The sequence below is a fragment of the Benincasa hispida genome, chromosome 6 (assembly GCF_009727055.1).
Source record: "Benincasa hispida cultivar B227 chromosome 6, ASM972705v1, whole genome shotgun sequence".
In the NCBI taxonomy this organism is placed as follows: domain Eukaryota; kingdom Viridiplantae; phylum Streptophyta; class Magnoliopsida; order Cucurbitales; family Cucurbitaceae; genus Benincasa; species Benincasa hispida.
The window spans coordinates 50,712,418-50,735,364 of NC_052354.1; the positions used below are offsets into that span (position 1 = coordinate 50,712,418).

A 22,947-nucleotide genomic window follows, 5' to 3' on the forward strand; every position below is an offset into this window, starting at 1 on the left:
TATGCTTTTATCTTTTCGTTTGCTATCATAATTTCTCCTGATAGAGTAGACACCGATAAAACATAACCCAATGGCTCTAAAGCTAGCATAACATGCTTTACAAACAATGACGAGATGGAAGAATGAGACGATCTATAGTCAAATAACACTAAAGCATAGTGCCCCAAGATTGGGAGCGTACTTGTCACTACTGTTCTAGACTGCTCGGTCTCTCGACGGTTGGTGGCATAGACCCAACCATGTTATTGTTGTCGGTTTGAACTACCCTAATAAGAATTTGGGAGTTGACCCCCCACACTTCTAGAACCACTTTTGAAGTTGACTGGAGTCGACGACCAACCTGATCCTCGCGTGGCTGGGAGAAGAAGAAAAATCGGGGGCGGGGATGGGGGGGGGGGGGGGGAGGGCGGCTGCCCAAAGGAGAATAAGAGAAAAAGAAGTTGGTTTTCTTTTTTTACTTGCACACATACCGAGGGGATAAAGAGGCATATTTAAATGTTCTCCTCCCTTTCTAACCCAAAATCCCAAAATAACAGCAAACAATTTATAGACAATTATTTTCTCTCTTTTTTTTTCTTGGGCATCACAAAAAATCTCCACCATTGATTTTTCTTTTTCAGATCTAAATACCAAAATTGAATTTGGTTTTTTTACCTTTTCCCTCTTTTTCTAAACATTTCATATTCTCCATTTTCTTTAATAACAATTTCACATATTTTTACAATCCTCCATAAGTCATTAAGCCTCAATTGTTGCTCTCTCCAAGCTTTTATTTTATTATTTTTCATCTTCTTCTGGAGAGAGATATTCTATGTTGTAAGGATTGATTTGTCGTGTGCTATAACTTGTAAATTCACTGTGGCGAGAGAGTTGTAAACGTGCTCTTTATTTTTTTTTTCAATTTTCTGTAAGGGTTGTTCTTGATTCTAGAAAAAGAGTTGTTGTAACGGTTGATCCTCAACTGTGGAAAGAATCTGGTTTGTTTTTACACTAAAAAATAGAACGTCTCAAAAACTTCTAAGCCATGGAAAGAGTAAAAAACTTTTAGTGAAGTACCCATGAAGATCTTGGGAGTGGATGTAGGTCGATTGTACTGAACTACTATAAAATTCTCAGTATTAATTTCTCTATTTCTCTCATACTTTAATTTTGCAATTAATTTATTAATAGATTTCATTGCATAGAATTAATTGCTACAATTTGTTCTTCAATTTATTTATGTCAATTTATTGATATTTTTGAAGTGAAAGTATTCATATGAAATTCTTGTTTGAATCTCTTATTAGCTAAAAATATATTAATTTGCTTAATTGGGCCCACATTAGTAAAAAGTTTTCATTAATTTTAATAAACCTTATTCATCCCTATAGAGTTACCATACTGATCCTATAAAACCAGCCACTACCCGTACACTTGGGAGTCCACTCATTGTGACCTAATAACTACCCACTCTTTTAAATAACTACCTTGGCCATGCCCACTAACAACTAATCACCCATATCTCGGGGGCTTACTTTTTCTCTTCGACAACTTGGTAACTACCCACTAATGAGTAACCACCCATTCATCCGCAGTTCTCGGGTTAACCACCCACAACCTAGGGAATAACCTTTCACGATTTAGTTGACTGCCCAACTAAAGATAACTATCCATGATCTTTGAATAGCCTCTCATGATCATGGATAACTATCAATTAGTGTCTCCAATCTTGCCAACCTCCCAGCTCATGATCCATGTCACTTGCCACTAACCTCCAAGTGTCCCTTTTGGTGTAGTTTGGGCAAACACACTTAATAACAACTTCTTATTAGTGTTTCACAAAATGGTCGTCATGTGTCATGCATACAACTTACTAAGCTCTGTCTGTGATGGTAAGCACTAACCCTTGTCCCAGATCAAGCTTAACTCCCACCAAAAGCACACTTGACTGCTTGTGCTAGGTTGACACAAAGGTTGCATCTCCTACGCACATTGAGTGCACGTTGCCTTGCTCCCACGCACATCTGTGACACTACGTGTGTCTACTAGACGTTGTGTGCACCCAATGTCCACTTGCCTGTGGAATGGTGCCTCTACCCATCTTGCATGTGCATGCGTGCGTGTGAACGTGCGCCTATATGCCTGTAAGGGCTTGCAAGTTAGTGTTGTGTGCCTGCCTGTGTCGCGTGCCTTGCTCTTCATCCATGTGCTGCTCATGCACATGCTTAGGCTCAGTTGGTGCAAGTTCTATGATTCACAAGGATCAAGGTCCTAACATCTATCCTGAGCCTCTTTCCTACATGTCTTGCGTCCATTTGAGAGGAGAAACTTTTATGGCTTTATCCTCCAACTTTTACTTCCTTTATTGTTCTTTCTCCTAAGTTCAAAATTATCCATAACATAAATACAATGAAAAGGTTAGAGACACTCTAAAATTTAGAAATCTATTACCTGAGCCAACTTTAAGCATAACTACGAGCTAACAAGACACTTATTAACATTAAATTAGATCGGTAGTTCAATCCAACGTCTCCCTAAACTAGTTTGAACCATAATTAAGACATATAACATCGCCGTAGAGGTAAGAGGTTTGAATCTCAACTTCCTCGACTTAAATTATATTTAAAAAAAACAACCAAATTGAAAACTCTCACGTGGTAGTTAAGAAAATAGAGCCCATTTGGCATTGGCAAGTGGCAACAAAGGGCGAGCGAGTTAATCTCATCTTCCTCTCTTCACACTCCCCGCCTCATTGGTTTCATCGTCGTTCCCTTTCTCACTCGCCACCTCCATCTTCTCCGACGGAGATTCCTAAGCTCTCTCTTCTCTTCCTTCACAACAACCCCCTTCATTTCCCTCCGCCTGAACCAGATTCGCTTCTTCCCAGCTGATACCCAATGGCTTCCTCGCTGGCTTCAGCTTCAGCACCTTCTGCAGTCGCCAAACCTCCCTGCACTTCTCTGCCTCGCCGCGGTTTCAACTTCAAGACCTCTCATTGTGCTCTCTCTTTTCGGCTACCCCACAAGCCTAAACTCCGAATCTTCACCAGGGTATGCGCCAATTCATCCTAATTCTGCTCATTTTATGTGTTCCGATTCTGATTTACGATTCTCCTGCACTGTAATTATTTGGGTTGCTTTTGAATTCGTTGGTGGGGTTAAATGTGTACTTGTTCTGCCAATTGGTTTCTTGATTTGGAAGAGAAACTGGAATACTGTGTTTGGAGGGTTCTCTTAAATGGAATTCTTGGACTGTTTTATTGTTGTATAGAAGTTTGAAAGCGATTTGAAGAGTGAAAGAGACATAGATTTGGTGTAAATTGGATATAAATAGCATATAATTCAGGGGGTTATGTTATTGGAAACGTATACAAAGCCAACTCCTCCAACTTTTATAATGGTTTGTAGTTTGAGAGAGAAGCCATCAGAAGCTCCCAAGTGAATAAATGTTGTAGGGTCTGGTACGCGTAAATTGACCCGGACACTCATGGATATAAAAAGAAAAGTTTTTGGAGCATTTTGTACTTCCTTTTCTTTCACAAATGGCCATGCTTCAGTGAAGTGTATTTCATCTCTGTCAATTGTCTATCAGGTTCAAAGTCCATCTCTGTCACAGCTTTTTAGGTAGAACAACCAATAAACTTACACTAGATAGTAAATGGCTCTTTTGGTGGCCTTAAGATTCGTTACTCAATTTACTTGAGATTCACTATTATTTATTTTGAGTTCTGTCAGTGCTAATTATTGTATTGAACTATACCGCTTCAGCTTAAAATTTATTTTCCATGCCATGCTGTTAACCCTCTCATGATTAAAGCATGTGACATATATAAGCATTATGATGCAGGGTGTGCAGTCTGTTCGTAAGCATTCAACTCTCGTTCAGGCACAATTGAATGAGGTATGTATGCTTACTTCAAATTCTTATTGTAAAATGATTTTATTTTGTTGAAGTATTCACTCCTTCCTAACGTGCTGTTCTTGAAGTCGTCTGTTTCACTGAAGGAACCTGTTGATGTACCTACTGCTGCTAAGGCTACATCTGGATCTGATGTTTTGGCATCGGATGGAGGTGCCAAACCATCGAGTGATCAAGCTTCTAAAATTTTGGCAACAGAAGAGTCAATCTCTGAGTTCATTACTCAAGTTTCAAGCCTTGTCAAGTTAGCTAGCTCAATCTGTGAACTTTTCCTCTAAAGTAACCTACATATTGATATGGTACATCATTATTTTTTTACCCGCTTGCAGACTGGTTGATTCCAGAGATATTGTAGAGTTGCAATTGAAACAGCTCGACTGTGAAGTGGTAATCCGAAAAAAGGAGGCCTTACCACAGCCACCGCCTCCTGCTACCGTTCCTATGATGTATGCACCCCCACCTTCAGTAGCACAGTCAGCTTCTCCCCCTATGCCTGCTGCACTACCAGCGCATACTTCTCCTGTTTCAAGCCCACCATCTTCACCTCCTGCTGCCAAGTCGGCCAAGTCCTCCCTTCCACCTCTTAAATGTCCTATGGCAGGCACATTCTACCGTAGTCCAGGACCTGGAGAACCACCATTTGTGAAGGTAAATTTCTGTAGCAAATAGGATTTCATAAATCAATTTATTGGCATGGCTCTGCTGCAACATCTTATTTTATCGTAAATCTGTTCTTGGGGGCTTATTTGCGGAATTCCTCCAATAGGTTGGAGATAAAGTTCAGAAGGGACAAATCTTATGCATCATTGAGGCCATGAAATTAATGAACGAAATAGAAGTAAGATTTCCCCTCTTCATCCATTTAAATCTTATGAATGTGAAAAGTTATTTTTGAATATTACCGTTGATAGAATTGATCCATATTCTACCACTGCTTGCTATCTTATTGTCTTCCTTCAGTTTTATGCCCTGTTCCCCGTTTGATTTGCTATCAGTATATTCTATATGGTATTGTCTATTGATTGGAGAATATATTCCAAACAATATTTGATTCACATAAATTGCAAATTTTATATTCACCTGATCATGGGTGAAACAAGCACTGTTTCTCCTCTGTGGTAAACATTCACCTGCCTTGTTATGTTTCAAAGAATGTTGATGTGACTGAATACAGGGAAAAGAGAGCAGTAATCCATCGATTATGAGTTAACATTCATTCAAACAATATATAGGGAACGGAATTAGATCTGACCATTTTAATTTGCTTCTTATTCTTCCATGAGAACAATTTTCCCCTACAAGAGATATATGTGAATCAGTAGTAAATCTCCTATTAGTCCTGCCCACAACTAATATTTGGTTCTTTGATCATTTCTAGTTGTTCCATTTATTGATCAACAAATTTTCATACGACAATGTATAAACAACTACAAAGAAAACTTACACAAAAAAAAACTCAAGGACAAACAATTGAACATATAGAACAGATCTTATTCAAGTAAGATAATAGCATCAAGAAGAAACCCTGAAGTGAATATAGCTTCCCACACCTGGTCCCAATCCTCTCTATCTTAAAAAATTGTTAGTTTCTTTCCTTCCTAATATCCCAAAATGTAGCATTAATGGCTGCAATCCAAACAAATCCTAGCTTTATGATTCATATCCAAACCATAAAGCATCTGGTCCAAGGACCTAACATCATCCGCATGGGAGCACCGAGAAACACCAAAAGAATTAAGTAGGGTAATCTGCAATTTTTAGCTAACCTATAACCAGAAAAATAAATCCTCCTTATTTTTTAAAGCATACATAACCAACAATAGTGAGACAGGACAAAGCAATGTTGGGGGGCGGCTTGTGAAATCACATCAGTTGTGCTTAATCCATTAAACAAAGGTCCTCACAGATAAGTTGATTTTGGGACTTGAAATATAGTTGGAAACACCATTTTGACCTTTATAGATAACATCAGTTAACTCTGAATATAAATAATTAATCATTAACAAATTATGGGAAAGGAATTATTATTGGTGAGAAAAGTGTGTAGATAGAAGGAGTTGACGTGAGAGAGTGTTAAATCACCACTAAACTCAAAAAACTTAAGCCGATGAGTCCTAGTAAATTTAATTATATTAATACTTCAACACTCTCTCTCAGAAATATGAATAGGGTCCAACAAGTGAAAATCTTTTTCTTCTTTTTCCTTTTTCCATTTTTAATGGATAACCAAGCTTTCATTGAGGGAAAAAAAAGGAAAGAAAGATTACGAGGGCATACAGAAAAGAGAGCCCACAAAAGATAGAGGTAACTTAATTGGGAAAAAAATGTTGCAGAGGTGCGAACATAGGACTTCTTGTTTTGATACCATGTCAAATCACCGCTAAAATTAAAGGCAAATTTATGGATTATAGTAAATTTAATTATAACACTTCAAGAGGAAATGTGGAAAAAATTAGGAAGAAAGTAGTTTACGTTAGAGTGGAAGTTCAGTAGGTTTTATTGGATTTTTTGTAATATTTTCAAGGAAGAAATTGTAAAACATTATAGAAGTTACCTTATCTATGAAGTGTACGCTACAATATAACATATAAAAAGAGGAAACAATTTGCCCACAATGAAGAGATACATTTGACCATGGAAACTTATCTTTACTTTGGTCAATTAAACTTGAAAACAATTTTATTGATTCTGGTTTTGAAATAGCATCTCCATGTATAATGTCTCGTTGCCAGCTACTACTCAGATTCTGGTTTTGAATTCCTAGAATGTTGTTATCGAGCCACTCTTAAAGTTAATACAGAGGTGCATCTCCATGTATAATGTCTCGTTGCCAGCTACTACTCAGATCACTAGTTTCAGTCAACATTTGGCTAACGTCTGCCCTTAAAATTAATTCAGGCTGATCAATCAGGGACCATAGTCGAGGTTCTTGCAGAGGATGCGAAGCCCGTCAGCGTTGACACGGTAAGTAGTTCAAACCTTTACAGTTATTGTAATGAATAGCTTAACTCTATATTTCTTTTCCATGGATTTATGGACTTGGTACGTACTGTCTTCTGGTTTCTTCGCAGCCTTTGTTTGTCATTCAACCTTAAACGAATTCTGTTTCGATTACACGTGACAAGTTAAGCAGATGTGATTAAGCTGAGTATGGGAAGCAAATTGAGTTTCCAAGGTTGTGGGTTAGTTATGGTAGTGTCTTTTTTATCCCATTTTCTTTCTTTTTCCTTTTTAATTGAGTGTAGTCAGAGAGAGATTGTGTTGATAAATGTCAATTCCTTTTTCCAGTTTTTGTGGGAACTTTCAACTTTCTTTGTGATATCTGATATATATCTATTTTTTATCCTTTAATAAACTGCTTATTTGGTGCCTTCTTTGACTTGATGAAATGAAAGGCAGTTCATCAATCATTGAATGGTAAGTAAACAATCTATTTCATGATCCCTAATTGTAATCACACAAATTGAAGGTCTCCATCTAGTATTTGTCTGAGGTTCTCAAAAATTACCATTTGTCTGAGAAATTTGATTTGTAGATTTCACAATTTGAATTTTGGCCTCAATAGTGAACAAAAATAGTTCGATCGATGCAAGCTTTAAGTGGGTAGGCATGCTAGAGAACCTCTTAGCGGTTGGACTAGCATGATAATTTGGGTGAAGAATGTAATTTTGCAATGCACAAGATGATTACTTCAACATCAATATGTTTAGCACATGATTTTAACAAATAAATGTAAATGCATTAGGTCCGTCAGAACCCTACAAGGAAATCTAAATTCAAAGCCCCTGAAAACTTCAATTTTCAAGACTTTGAAAACTATTCATTCCATTGTTTCAAAAGGCAATCCATCATCCTGAAAAACTATCCATTATAAAGTTAAATAACAAATTTAGTCTCGAAAGTTAAATTTTAGTTCTATGATTTTAAAAGTCAGAATTTCATCCTTACATTTTGATAAAACTCCATTGGTGAATTCTAACTTTTAGATCAATAGGTTAAATTCTCACTTTATCCAAATTATAGGAACTAAATTTGTAATTTAACCAATTATAAGAAGTAATCAACAGAAAAATAGCGCAGGGCTGTAAAGCATGTGTATCTGGTATTTATAATTTGCCTAAACAAGGGTAACTTCTTGTCTGTCATTTAACCCTCGATAGAATTTATCAACCAAAAAAAGGGGAAACATTCCATTGGAACAACGCTCACAAAAAGGAACTTTTACCTTCACCCTCTTCTAATCTAATCTAACCTAATCTTGATCACTGTATGTTTCCACAACAGCTTCTATGCATAATAATCTTCTGAACTCTGAAGCCTACGATTCCATCGCCTTCATAAGAAATGCCGTCTCTAAAGCTGATTCTTTACAGTGCAAATACCTGTTTTCCTCCACTATGTCTGTTGTTAAATTGAGAATTACTGGACGTTTTGGATCATAAATACTATAATCGCGCACTCGAGCAATCCATTTTGCAGCTTCCCACACCCCAAATCTGTACAACACAAACACGAAGATTGAACATCACATAATGACTGGACTATGAACAATACAACTGGATGAGTATATGATACAATCGGTAAAGAAAAATGAATACAAGCTGAAATATTATATCTCAAAGTAAGTTAAATTCTAATACAACTAATTCAGTCAGCTGCAATATCCTGAACATTGATGCAAACCAATTTTTTTAAAACTTGTTAGTTTTTAAAAATATAGTTACAAACTAACACATTTCAGTGCAATTTAAAGATCCAAGTACGATGTCATAAAATAAATTATATTTCTCAATTGAGCAAATAAATTACATATTTGTTGGAAATTGGAACCTAAAGTGGGGATCAAGTGCCTTCATATTTTCTATTTGAGAACGTGTGGCCATTGGGTCTTTTTACTTCATCCTTGGGAAATGGTGGCAGCAGATCGAGATTAGGCTTTTATTCATTTCTTTCTTCCTTCTATGATATTTCAATGTTCGTTAAAGAATTATCAGTTTTTCCTCATAAATGTGTCCCCTACGTGCCAAAAGTTTTAATGAACTAATAACTAATAAAATAATTGGATATTCCAAATTACATGTTCCCAAGCATTTTACTCGATAAAGTATCTCCAAACTTGTTTATGGATGTGCAATTATATGAACTTTGACTAGCAGAGAAAAAGACAAGTACCGGGTATTAAAAGACGAGGTTATCAAAACAGCAGGGTAAGCAACATCCTTCTGTATGTTATCATAGGGAGAGTATCTGCGTATTGCATGAAAGTCATCTACATTCCCAGGGTATCCAAATTCTTCATAGTCAGCAGGAGTTAGTGGTATAATGGGATGAAGGAGTGTGTTTATTGGATCTAGAAATGGAACCTGAAACAAAATGGACGATTTAGTGAAACAAAGTGAAATAGAACTAAATTTAGCCATACTCTCCTGAGTTCTGAAGGAAAGTTCTTTTAAAACAAGCAGAGGAAGCAGGAAGAAGAAAACAATTTGATCATAGTAAAATTATAAAGTCCTATAAAAGGGAATCCTCCTTCCATCCAACTCCATAAGTAACATAAAGTGCAACAAGTGTGCCAAAATAATGCAAAAGATAGAAGCATACTTTCAAAATAGCAGCTCGAAATAATTCCGGGCATTGATTGATGGCAGAAGCAACCAAAAGTCCTCCAGCACTATAGCCCCAACCAGCAAGCTTCTCCTCATTTACAATCTTTCTTTCGGCGAGGAATTTAGCACATGAAATATAATCTTGCACTGAATTGAACTTCTTTAAACGCCTACCATCTTGATGCCACTTCTTACCCCCTCCACCTCCACCTCTGGAAGCAAAGCATTTACTTATATGTCAGAGCCAAACAAAAGGAAATGAGATGCCAAATTTGGGATACAGAAGTTTGTTATGGAATCTAAAATAAGTTATATAACTTTCATATGATAATTAAAATAATTTCCACATGCAAATCAATAAAAAGTTCCTTCAAGCCATGGAGGCATTCAGAGTTACGGGAAGTGTAAATGCTTACAAACCTAACATCAGCATATGCAATGACCCAACCACGATCGAGAAGGCTTTTTAACTCGCTCCGCCACCGTTTGTCAAGTAGCTCACCATAAGCTCCATGTACATTAAGTAATCCAGGGTTTTCATTTTCTTTCTTACACTTGTAAGAGTATACGATGGTTAAAGGAATCAAAACTCCATCATCTGATGAGACATTGAAGTGTTCACAAGCATAATATTCAGAAAGGCTGTTCCACATCTGATCATCATCAAAGTTGGCTTCATCCACAGAGTTCTCCAATGCATTAGAAACTTTTCCCGATCCTCCCGCAGAGGAAGCTGTTCCATATAGAATTCGTGTTCTTTCATGAAGAATGCTTTGCTGTTGAATGATATTCCATTTTCCGTCTGATAGGTTATAATCAACTACAGCATCAGGCATCTGTTTGAAATAAAAAAAACCATTAATGGACAGCAAAGGATCAGACAGACATCTGTTCTGAAGTCTTAAATAGGTTAAGTTCTTAGAATCATGACATTCAAAAGTTTACGGTTCTAAGCCAACGCCAATGCTAACAAGGGTAATAGCTCAACAAAATAGAGAGAAACCTAGATTTACAATTACAAAGCAAGTTGAGAAGCAAAGTAGACAACCTTACAGAGTTAAGAAGGTATGAAAACCCCGAAAGTCACAACAGAGGGAACCACTTTTTGGAGATTTATGGAAAAAAATCATTAATCCAGAAATATTGAATTACAAAAGAAGGGGTGTTAATCCATTATAGCTAAAGATAGACAATAGACCATAATAGAAGACTGTACAATGATGTTTGTGCCAAGTTTTGCTGGAACATTACAAATAGAATAACACTCATATCCTTGGTATAAATTACTTGGATTCAAACACTTATGGCTTGATAAAACATACTTAGAGAGGGTTACTCCACCCTAGCTACAAGTTTCACATGTACTTATTACTTTTAAATTGTAAACGAGAAGATAGTAATAGTTATTTCTTTAATAGATAAGGTTCCGTTTGATGACCAATTTGATTTTGTTTTCTGTTTTTTAAAGTTATTGCTTGCTTCCACATAATTTTTCAGTAATTTTCACTTTTCTTAAAAACATATTTGAATTCTAAGCCATATTTTAAAAACAAACTCAAGTTTTTTAAAAACTACTTTTTCTTAGTTTTCAAATTTTGACTTGGTTTTTTTAAATGGTTATAAAATTATGCCCAAGAAATCGTGTTAGTTTAGTTCATATTACTAATTCCAATAACAAGGAGTTTGTAAGACCCCTAGTATAGAAATAGTAGGACTATTAGGAGAATATTAGTAATGGTATCATGGGTATAAGGGTACTTAGATGGGAAGTTAGTTAGTGAATATTGCTATAAATAGAAGGAGTAGGAGTGGTAGGAAGGGATGAAGAATTTGATGGGAATTTCCTTTGGAGAATTGAAGGAGAGAGTAGCCCTCTTGAAAGACTATGGTATATTGTAGTTTCATTATTGATATTGCAACATAAATCTATCTTTCACAGTTCTTATTTCTTTTTGTTTTCTCGAGGATTTCCTTGTTAAGTGGTCTCCTATCAGAATTCTAGTTTTAAAAATAAATAGAAAGTAAAGTGCCCTCCAAACACTACATAAGATATGATAATGGACATAACTTTGAACATTAAAAGCAATCAACAACTCATATTCATCAAATTTTGTGCCACAACCACCGTACAGTTATAGGCAACAGTATGTGCAAACACAATCTTAAGAATAAACAACCAGCAGACATTCACATACCACAGGCGATGAAATAGTAAATCGCATTGTTGATGAATAGAAGTCATAATTTGGTCCTGAGGAAATCTGAGATACATGCTTAGGAAGGGGCAGAAATTGTAGTTCAAGTTCTTTGAGATTGATTGGTCCCTGGCACATTGAAAGTGACAGATGAAGGAATAAGTAATGGTAGCCAAGGGCCTGCTTAGTTATATGGTAACTATAGCTACTTATTGTATGCAACAAGAGCCATCAATAGTCCTAGTCCTACAATTCCAGAAAACAGACCTTTCCACCAACAGGCAAGGGTAGACGAACAGCACAGAGTCTAAATTTCCCGCCTCCCCTAAGTATAAGCACCAAATGCATATGACTGAAATCAACATCCACGATCACCAAGTCGGGGTCATCAACAAATACATGCTGCAGCACATCAGAAAATTGGTTGCTTAAGAAAATGTTTTGGACTAAGAATTGCCAAGACAGAGAAAAAAAAAACCCACGTTCATAGAAATGTTGAAGTTTTTGAATCATTCAGAGTAACAAGATCAACAAGGACAAGTAGTCCCAATGAACAAAACCAACCTCCCATGTTCTTGGAATGGAGTCAACCTTAAGAGGGCTTCGAAGAAGATAATGAGAATCTACAGGTTCATGACCTTTACTAGCATCCGTAAACAAATAAAGATCTCCTAGATGATGTTCCACTATGCAATGGGCCAATCCTTCACACTCCCAAATTAGCTTCATACCCGATACTGGATCAGCAGCATTAATCAGAAAGACCTGTAATGTGGGTTCATAATAAAAATATAATCTCAACTGGCATAAGTACCAAGTAAGAAGTTCTTCAGCTGCCATACATACCTTGGAAGATGTAGGAGAGAACCGATTAACAGTCACAAAGCGAAAATCTTTTGTGTGTCTTATATAAACATGAACATCGTCATCTGGTTCTTCCAGAAGCAAAATATCTTCATCAGTTGATCCAATCAAGCTACAATACAATCTAAAAACAAGAACGAGCACGTTCCATCTCACGTTTACAACCATAGTCAACATGGAAGGAAAAAGAAAACACTAATAAGGAGGAACTGTGCAGAGAAACTAATTTACCAACCTACATGGTCTTTTATTTTGATCAGTGACAACATAGAGCAATGCCTGACCACCTTTGGCCCATGCCAAATTAGAAACTCGATCCACTTGAGGTTTACTACATAAAGAACCAGAACTCAAATTCTTTACAGATAATCTGAAGTAGTCATTGTCCTTGTCATACATAGAGTATGCAAGAAAGCGATGATCTGGAGACACTTCTGATAGTTCCTCATACGCATAACCTATCATAATAATTAAGAAGATGAGATTTAACATGTTCCAAATACAAAGGGAGGAGTACAAGATAGCCATGCGTAATCAAGAATCAGAACTACAAGCTCTTTTTCTTGCAGAGGATTGCTTCACTTCATATTATGAGATAAATTTTTTTTAACAAGCTGCAGTAAGAAATAGAATTCTCTCATTCCCCATTAACTAGCCTAATAATAAGTTGGAGATATAAGATTACTTTGGAAGCAAGTGTCTTTCAGTGAACAGACTCCTTCCATATACACCGTTCAGAGAACTTTTAAGTGATAAAAAAAAAAAGGATTGAAAAGTAGTCTTAATGGATAAAGCCCTTCACAAGTCTATCATGAATTCATTCTAAATTTCTAACAATAATAATCCTGAATCCCCACAAAAGAACATTTTTAACCAAATGAAAAAAGAGTAGTGCCAGACAAAAAGTAAGCAACCTCCAAATCTCTCAGCTTCTTGATTATAGTCAATCAACTTCTGCTCGATTTTCTTGCCAGAAACATAATCGAATCCAGCAGAAGGAGATTTATTGGAAATAAACTCTTCATGTAAGCTCGCTAATCTGCGGCAGAGAACAGGATATTGCTTTCCTTCTTCAACTCTTCGATAATACAACCTGCGGCGATTGACATTCGCCTTCAAAGAGATGAACAGTAGTTGAGGTAAAGATATCGATTCCTATCGGCATAGAAAAAAAACATTAACAGTAACGTAAAGAGTTCATAATAAATAAGAAAACCTACCAAGGTCCCCAGCGAAGTGGAGGAGTTGAGAGATCGAAAGCCAAGCGAGACGCCATTTCAGACTGGAGCTTACTCTGGAGGCGTTCTGTGCCGGCCATTACAGCCTCCGTGTACTTCTCCTCCTGCTCCATGTAAACGTCCATATGGCGCATCGCTACCTTGTCGTTCAAGCTTGACATCCAACTGTAAGGATCTTCCCAAGTGAGCTCGTGCATTGAGAAGCTCTGTGGCTTCTTTGGAGGCTTCGGCGGCGCCGCAGGTGACGGTGGCTGCGGTGACTTTGGTGCCTTGTAGTGGAGGCATCGCCGAAGTGCGCCGTGAAGATTAGTGCGGCGGTGACGGAGGGCTGCGCGAAGTCGGTTCATAGCCGGAGAAATGGTAGGGTAGAGTTTTTCCAACTACGGACGGCCCTTTACACTTCTCTAGTGGTTCGGTTCGACTCGGTTGGATTTCATCACATTTTTTTTTTCAAGTGAATCAATATTTAATCTAGAAATGTTTCATATAAATAATAATAATAAATTACAAATTTAATAAACTTTGCATACCTTTAATCTCATACTCTTTTATAATGCTCTAATATTTTCTTAAACTTTTAATTTTATATATTCATAAGCTCCTATACTTTAGAAAGTGTCTAGTACATTTTTGGTCTTTTAATTTTAGATCCAACAAATTTATAAAATCTTATACGATATGGATTTTATTTTTAATTTTATGTTTTCAAAATTTATGCTATTATCTCTCAATTTCTTTATTATAGTCTTCACTTTTAAATAACACCATAATTCTTAATCAACATCCAAAAATAAAAAGTATTTTTATTTTATTTTTAAAACTTGGTTTGGTTTTTGAAAATATTGTTTTTTAAAATAGGGGTAGTTGCAGAGATGTCAGAATGAATTTTAAAAATTAGGCCCATAGACCTTGTTTAATGATTTTGCAAAAATGTCAAAGTCTTGAAGTTGGCTTTATGCTATTATCTCTCAATTTCCTTATCATAGTTTCACTTTACTTAAAAGAACACCATAATTCTTAATCAACATCCAAAAATAAAAAGTATTTTTTTTTAATTTTATTTTTAAAACTTGGCTTGGTTTTTGAAAATATTGTTTTTTAAAAAAGGGGCAATTGCAGAGATGTCAAAATGGATTTTAAAAATTAGGCTCGTGGACCATGTTTAATGATTTTGCAAAAATGTAAAATTCTTTAAGTCTAGCTTAATTTTGCTAATGGGCTTCAAAAATACCTCCTATTTATTTGAATTAATTCACGCTAAGTTCTTCATCTTCATGGGTAACTTTAGGCTTTCATTTCTTCTTCGCTTCTCTTTAGTGTCGAGTCCTTCTTCCAAAATTTCTTCTTTTACTCCTCTTATTTCTTCATCTTCCTCCAAAATTTCATGCCAATTCCTCTTACTCACAAATGTCTTCCTCTTACCTAAAACTAGCGATGTGGAATAGGTTGAAAGAGTTCATGAGAAGTATACCATTAAACAACCTTCAATCTACTGCTAAACCCGCATCGACTTTACTGATTTTAGTCTACACCTGTGTGAACAACAAGTTCGAGCTCAGAAACTCTTTATTAATCGAAAGAATGGTGTGGAATCAAAGGGTACTCAGAAGAAAAGCTTTGTTATGGTCTGAATCTGAGAAGATTTAGAAGTTGTATGCGACTATGTCGAGTAGGGTTGGTAATGGGACCAGGGTGGGGCAGGGGAGGGTCCCCCGTCTCCGGCCTCGTGAGGAAATTCACCCCCATCCCCACCCCCGTCCCCACCTTGAATCCTCATCATGGGATACGGGGTCACCGTAAGGACCTATTCCCCGTTTCCCCACGGGAATTCCCCTGTTAATTCCCCGCGGAGATTTTCCTGTTAATATTTTTCTAATCAAATATTTTTATTTAAGAGTACACTAATTTAATAAACTAATTCATGAAATAAACACAATTTACAAATTTACAAATCCATTAAATAAGTTTACAACTTATATTAAATAAAGTTCAAGTGTTAGAAGTCAAATCAAATCATGTCTACAATTACAAATACAACAACCATGATCATAAATTACTCTTGATCGATGTCTTCTCTTCAAATTTTCCTCCTTTCTTGACATTGTGATCGTCCCATCCTTAGTTGTGAACATTATTCCTATATTTAAAATATAATTAATAAATAATGTTACAAAAAAAACTAGACAACAAGTTTTAAAATTGATCATAAAAAACAATGTTAATCCTTGAACATACCTCAGTTATCACTCCATCTTCATCAGAGTCATCTACATCTTCCAAAACAATTGTTAAATGTTTAACCATTTCTTTTCCATGCTAGTACCTTATGTTGTCACATCATATATTTATAATACCAAAAAATCATTAATATATTAAATGTTAAAGATAGGTAAAACAACATAAACAAACTAACATACCTGTCAAAACTTCAATTGCAATTCAATTTTGAGCACACATCAAAGCCTCTATTGTCTTCGGATGAAACTTGTTACGATGTGGGCTTACAATCCGACCGCATGCAACACTAGATAAGGGAATGGCTAATAGGTCTCTAGCAATCTCTTGTAAAATGGGATACTTAACCCCATTCAATTTCCACCAACTCAAAATGTCAAAATCAGATGATCGAGGTAAGACAGGTTCATCCAAATATGCATCAAACTGTTGCTTCTGATTCATCTTATTAGAATTTGATACAAACAAGTCATAATCATTAAAATCATCAAATTCTGCAATCTTTGATGTTTCATCCAAATTTTTCGAGCGAGAATTATCACCTTCACTTTCATGCTTCAATTGATATTCATTTTCCAAATGTGAACAAATTTTTTTAATCCTTTCCACCTTAAGGAAAAATATATCTCCTAAATTTTAGGGAAGTAAAACTCAATCAACTTCAATTTGTAACAAGAATCTAAAACTACAGTTATGGCCATTACCCCATGTTTTTTCTTCCGATACTTATCAAACTTTGAAATTATATTTGCAGTCATGTCTCTTATCTCTTGAAAGCAATTCGTCCACTCGGAAATATTCAATTTCAGTTTACAAATTGTTGGAAAAAAATGATTAGCAATAGGATATTTTGATCCAGAAAATATTTCAGTCACGTGATGAAATATTTTTCAGTTTCTCACCTATCTCTTTAGCTAATATCTAATCTTGATCTAAAGACAAGCACTTGTACTTTGATTCACGTTGTATTAATATATAAAAAACAACCTTGCACTTCTAATATAAAATAGGTAAAATTTCACCTAGTACAACCATTAAGACTCAACATCCTACCATCATAAACATTCAACTAACAGGTAGTTTCCTCAAATTTAACTCTCATCTAAGATTAAGTTACCAGACACACTATCAACGAGCATATTAACCATGAAGTCATTTATACTACAATTTATCTACCGTGACAACTTTAGATAATATTCCAATCTAATAGACATTCCATTATTTCTTCATGAAACATCTCAGAAGTGTGTGGAGAATGGACATATATAAACTTGATTATTTTGTTATGCAAAACCCAAATATCGTCAACAAAATGTGCAATGACAACCATATAACCTTTTGTTTAGTGGTTGGAAGTTCACATGTCCATTGTATGAATAATTTTTCCATTAATCTCATTCAATAGTTTTCAACTTCTCAATCTCGTAATTTTTCAAGATTTTCTTCTTTATTGTGTTTCTTGATACCATCTTAAATAATGGTTGGATAACATTACAAAATTTTCTAAAACCACCATGCTCAACTATCGAGAAAGGATATTCATGTTTGATTATCATCCTAGCTAATGTTTTTTTTGTAGCTTCCTGATCGAAGTTATATAACCCCAATGTATCGTTCTTCTCTATTCAATAGGGATTGACGTATGTCTTTTTGTCCTTTATAGGGGCATATCTTCATATTTACAAACAGTTTTGTCTATTCCATTTATTTTTTGTTCTTAAAATAGTTCCAAACTACGGATGCCAATCTCCTTTTTAAAGACTCCTTCTCAATGTCCTCCTCATCAAGAATAACACAATCATGAACATTCAAATTATCGTCATTTGAGGAGCATGAAATTAAATTTGGCGTTGAATTTGGAGTTGTATTTAGGGTTGGATTTGGGCTTGGACTTGAATTTTGACTTGAAATAAGATTTTGAGAATCTTTATTTGTAGAAGACATTGTTTTCTAAAACCTACCAAGTTATACAAAAGAAAGCAAAAATAAATTATAAAATCTATCTATATTGGAAAACATAATTATAGCTTTTTAAATTATGAAAATTTTCTAATTTTATCATTTAAACAACGCAACAAACAATAACCAACTAAACAAACAAATAATTTCATCATTTAAACAATGTAAAACAAATAATAACCAACCCAATAAACAAATAATTTCATCATTTAAACAATGTAACAAACAATAACCAATTCAACAAACAAATAATTTTCATGTAAACAATGTAACAAACAAATAATTAACAATGTAACAAACTTAACAACAATTACCAACTTAACACAATTTTAACAATAAATAATTTCAACATTTTAAGAATTTTAACAAAAAAAAACAGTGTTAGTAAAGTGTTAAGTAACAAGAATTTTAGTTAAAAAAAAAAAATTAACAACATTTTAAGATCTAATTAAAAAAATAGTGTTAGTAAAGTAACTTACACTGAGTGGAAAATCCGACTTCAACGGACGTGTACACGAACGGACAGGTTGAACAACAGGCGGCTTGAAGAATAGAACTTAGAAGTCTATGTGGTGTGAGCGAGGTAGTGGCGTGGCCGACTGGCCATGAGGGTGAGGCACACGTGTATACTATTGACTGACAGGTTGGCATTGGCGAGGCAATGGCTTGTGTTGGGATGGTACCAACATGCAACGGAAGTGACGAGGATCGATAAGCACCCTAATTGATTGATTTTGGCAAAAACGAAAACATTCTCAAACAGAATTTAATGGGTTTCAAGATATACCTTTGAAGAATCGTTGAAATCTCTATTTTTATTGCTAATTCCTCCAAATCTTTACGCAGACCACCACAAGATCTTTCTTACTATTCTCTTGGTGCTCTAGATTGAGTTGTGGACTCAAAATAAGCTGGAATCAGAAGGAACTTGGAAAATGCTCACTGTAACAATCCAAAATGAAGAACACCTTCTTCTCATGAATTTTCAGCTAAAATTCTTTCGGTTACAACCCTCCAAAATCACTCCAATCTCTTCAATATATTGCAAACTATCATGCAAAGAGATTTGTTGCATGGGATGCAGCTCATGCTTGGAGTAATTGAAGGTTGAAGATAATGGGTCTTTGTGAGCTACTTGAAGATGAAGTTGGAAAAATTCTATTTTTCCTTTTTGTGTGTTTCTATTTCCAAAATATAATTTTGATTTTAAAATCATTTTTGTTTTCTAAAATCAAAATGTATTAATTTTAAAAATTAATTTCATAAATTAAATTTCTAATAAAATTAATAAATAATTATTTAAACAATTTAAATAATTCTAATTAATTTAATATTCAATATTAAATTAATTTTACACAAATCCATCTTCATATATTTAAATCATATTTAAATATATTTTCTCCAATTCGTTTGAATTTAATTTGACTGTTTCAAATTAACTTATCACGCTACTCTATAGCTAATCCATTTCCAAGTTAGTAGGAGGACCTCGGAGACCTACAGATCATGGGCTCCAACTGAGATTAACGATCTGAGATTAATTGGCTAAACTCATTAGACCGATCTAACCTCATTAGTTAACTAATGGATCACTCCACTAAAGCCCATAGTTCAACTCCCCTCATTGTAGATATATTATGTCCACTCGATATATACATAATTAGTAAGTCAACCCTTCACAGGTTGTTCATAATAACGAATGGGTCGAATATCTGTTTTACCCCCGAAATTACCTTGTTCCTTAAGTCCCCACTGATCCCCTAATGAACAATTGTTTTATGATCCAATCAACAAAACTGAATCCCTTTCGGGCCAATAAGAGGGCGAGACCTTTTGTTCAAGACCCATAATCAACACTTAAGGTAACAACCTCTCCACTATCCCTAAAAGCAGGTAGGAGCGAATTCCATCTTGCACCCTATGTCCCCAGCTATCTATCCGGTCTTACCCCTGAAATGGAAGGTTTATTGAGCCGGCGTTGTTGAGCCAACCTTCACTTATGCAAATATAAGGATAATTCCAAATAAATAGGAGTTCATAGTTAGCTCAGGATTCAGGTCAAGTTACCTAGGTCATCGCTTTGAAATAGTCAATCTTAAATAGTAAACAACGTTATAAAGTAAGAGTGACTGGTCTGATCTTGTATAAACTATTTTGCACAAGGACACCTCCACTCTCATGTCCCAACATGAACGAATTAGGATCACTTTGTTTGTAGCACTTTACAACTCCTTGTAACAACTACAGAGCAGGCTGCATCCAATAGTGTTACCAAAATAAGGTACCCAACCTTATTCATATACTATAGATCATTTTGACTATTTACTTGAAGCTGATCCACCTTTATGTCTCCACATAAAGTTCAAGTACTTATCCAATAGTTAAGGGACTTTTAAGTTTATCGGATGTTTGTTAAGCACAACATCTATTCAATAATACCTTATTGAATTTTTAGAATAAGTTCTATTGTTTACAAACCACAAGTTTTAGAACATAAAACCCAACAGCTTGAAGAACAGAAGGCCGTGTTGGAGAGGCGTTGGCGTGGCCGACTGGTCGTGAGGGTGAGGCACAGTGATTGTGAGGAAGTAATCGATAGTGAGGGTGACTGGGTGAGGTACGACAACTGACAGTGAGGGTGAGAGAGGAAGGAAGAGGAAGATTGAAATTTTAGGTTAGGGTTTTTTCTCTTTAGGTTTAAAAATTAAAGATTGGGCTTGAGCTTGGGCTTAGAGTTTAGATTGTAGGATTTTGGATAAAATTATTAATTGAGGTTTGTATTTTTAGCTTTTGGGTTTAGGTAGAAATGAAAATTGTATCCAAATATATATATATATATTAATAAATCAGGGTCGGGGATACTGTCCCCCGATGGGGACCCGGAATTTTTTTCCGGTTTGACCCCATCCTCGATCAATTGGGGATTCCTCGGTCCGATCAGGTCGGGTCCCCAGGGCCTCTACCCTGTGGGTTTTTTTTGCCAACCTTAATGCCGAGGAATTACTAGGATACATATGGAGTTAATTGGGAAAATGGAGTGATTTTAGGAATTAATTAGGGAAAATGGATGGTTTTAGAAGTTAATTAGAGAAAATGGTGGTTTTCAAACTATTTAAGAAAAAGGGGTCGAAATCTTGTCTGCGTGTATTAAACGAACGCATTCTACAATTTTTCAATGATTTGTTGACCAGTCTGAACTGAATGTGTAACGCCCCAGACCCAGGATTCAGAATCCGGATTTGGCTCCAACATTCCCCTACGTACCCTGCAACTTGGCTATGTCATCCTCCCTCCCTTACCTTGAATGCTTTTAGAAGTGAAAGGTTCTTATGATTGAGCCACTGAAAAGGAAGGTGCATCTTGTTGGTATAGGTAGTAACTTTCAATTCTTTTAGGCCTTTCTTAACCATACTTTCATTTCTTAACCATATTTTCATGTCCTCATGATCCCTCTCATTCAGATTGATATACTGGTTCATTCATGTACCCTCCTGAACTCGGGTCGTTATAGAATGTGTCTCATTAATAAAAAATAATCGATATGAATGTGTCGATGCATCATGCATTAAATTAAAAAATAAAAAAAAATATTCTATTCGATTGCGTCTTTTAAGTAGACGCCCAACAATTTTTAATTCATTCCTAAAATTAACAATAAGATTTTTAATTTTAATCTCTTGTACATAAAATTTACAATAGAAGGTTTAATTATTTATAAAATTAACCATCTCATTAGTCTCATTTTTTTTATAGTGATAAAAATATTACTCATTTTAATTTGATATACACAATAATCTTACTTTAATTAAAATTGAGGTTTCTTTGATTAATTTGATATACTCGATATTAATTTTAATAATGCTCGATTTGTTCAATTCCAAATCATTGTTATTGTATTTTATATATATAAAAAAAACATGTTCAATTTTTATAAAGTTGTACTTTGTTCCAAAAATACTTTTTTCATATATAGACATTTTTTGAAAATGAGTATAGTTAATATTTATGAATTTGTACTTTGTTCCCAAAATAATCTTAAAAATTTTAAAACTCCACTAATACCTTTAAACCAAACAAATATATATTTTTGCAAATATATATATATATAAATATATAAATATATATATATATATATATATGTCGAAATACCTTTACCATTTTTTTGGTTGAAATTATTAAAAACTTATGTAAAAACATGGATATTAACTTTTAATAATTGCATTAATAATCAAGATTCTTTAGGATGTTGAAGGTGTAGACTAAAATTGTATTTTCTTACTTGAATTTGATTACAAGTACATTGTTCTTTATTCATGACCATAAGAAGATCCTCTATTAACACGGCCTCTTACACTTGATGATTGACCATCCTCTATAAAATGTATGGCCCTATTTTTGAACATCATCATCCATTGATCTTATAAAAACAAGATTGAAATTAACTTAAATATTTATTGTAAATCATTGCGGTTACAATCCATAAGAACAATTAATATCTAAAATTACAATTAGTCAAGGAATATATAAAATTACATTACTTGTAAACAGTTAAAAAAAGTTTAAAAAAAACCAAGAATTAATAACGAAATCCAATAACTAAGTCACATCGCATGCTCTATTGGGACAATTCTATCTATTATGTCCTTCTTGTCTACAAATTGTGCAACGTATCTTGTAACGTTCTCTCCAATCCATCTCATCCTGCATACGGGTAGTACACGGTCTACCAATGTTTCTAACTTGTGATTTGTCTGGATAAATAGTAGGAAAGTTAGGATCATACCAACATTTTTTATCGGAGATAGGCTCGAACTGAGGTGAATAACACGCCAGATAAGTGGAAATTTTGTAATAATCTTCAATGTAATACAAGTAGTCTAACCCAATGGCCTTACACGCAGCCATAGCATGAGAACATGGGATTCCATAACTCTATCACTTATTGCATGACAT

At 34.9% G+C, this 22,947-nt stretch overlaps 2 protein-coding genes across 3 annotated transcripts; one reads left to right on the plus strand and one right to left on the minus strand.

The window, feature by feature from the left end:
• The first annotated feature begins 2,651 nt into the window (after nucleotides 1–2,651).
• On the plus strand, nucleotides 2,652–7,368 carry LOC120080571 (biotin carboxyl carrier protein of acetyl-CoA carboxylase, chloroplastic-like). 2 transcript variants are annotated; one of them, XM_039035281.1, is made up of 7 exons: nucleotides 2,652–3,029; nucleotides 3,826–3,879; nucleotides 3,984–4,141; nucleotides 4,227–4,545; nucleotides 4,664–4,735; nucleotides 6,796–6,861; nucleotides 6,969–7,368. In XM_039035281.1, the coding sequence occupies exons 1-7, from the start codon at nucleotides 2,877–2,879 to the stop codon at nucleotides 6,990–6,992; spliced, it is 846 nt and encodes a 281-aa protein (XP_038891209.1). In that variant the 5' UTR covers nucleotides 2,652–2,876; the 3' UTR covers nucleotides 6,993–7,368. The 2 variants fall into 2 exon arrangements, with proteins under 2 accessions (XP_038891209.1, XP_038891208.1); XM_039035280.1 differs by having other exon boundaries at nucleotides 2,654–3,029; nucleotides 3,966–4,141.
• A 601-nt stretch (nucleotides 7,369–7,969) lies between these two features.
• On the minus strand, nucleotides 7,970–14,241 carry LOC120079359 (dipeptidyl aminopeptidase BI). The gene is made up of 11 exons (XM_039033520.1): nucleotides 13,783–14,241; nucleotides 13,477–13,655; nucleotides 12,798–13,020; nucleotides 12,545–12,686; nucleotides 12,263–12,463; nucleotides 11,966–12,100; nucleotides 11,699–11,827; nucleotides 9,924–10,339; nucleotides 9,499–9,715; nucleotides 9,070–9,260; nucleotides 7,970–8,393 (listed from the first exon to the last, which is right to left on the minus strand). Exons 1-11 carry the CDS (start codon nucleotides 14,145–14,147, stop codon nucleotides 8,216–8,218), a joined length of 2,376 nt encoding a protein of 791 aa, XP_038889448.1. The 5' UTR covers nucleotides 14,148–14,241; the 3' UTR covers nucleotides 7,970–8,215.
• Between the last annotated feature and the right edge of the window lie 8,706 nt (nucleotides 14,242–22,947).

Excerpts from the sequence above, each read along its gene's own strand:
- LOC120080571 (XM_039035280.1), top strand. The coding sequence starts at position 2,877 with ATGGCTTCCTCGCTGGCTTCAGCTTCAGCACCTTCTGCAGTCGCCAAA. Across the intron at positions 3,880-3,965 it reads TTCAGGCACAATTGAATGAG|TCGTCTGTTTCACTGAAGGA; the intron begins GTATGTATGCTT and ends CTGTTCTTGAAG. Across the intron at positions 6,862-6,968 it reads AGCCCGTCAGCGTTGACACG|CCTTTGTTTGTCATTCAACC; the intron begins GTAAGTAGTTCA and ends GTTTCTTCGCAG.
- LOC120079359 (XM_039033520.1), bottom strand. The coding sequence starts at position 14,147 with ATGAACCGACTTCGCGCAGCCCTCCGTCACCGCCGCACTAATCTTCAC. Across the intron at positions 13,021-13,476 it reads AGAAGCTGAGAGATTTGGAG|GTTATGCGTATGAGGAACTA; the intron begins GTTGCTTACTTT and ends TTATTATGATAG. Across the intron at positions 12,101-12,262 it reads CCATTCCAAGAACATGGGAG|CATGTATTTGTTGATGACCC; the intron begins GTTGGTTTTGTT and ends GATGTGCTGCAG.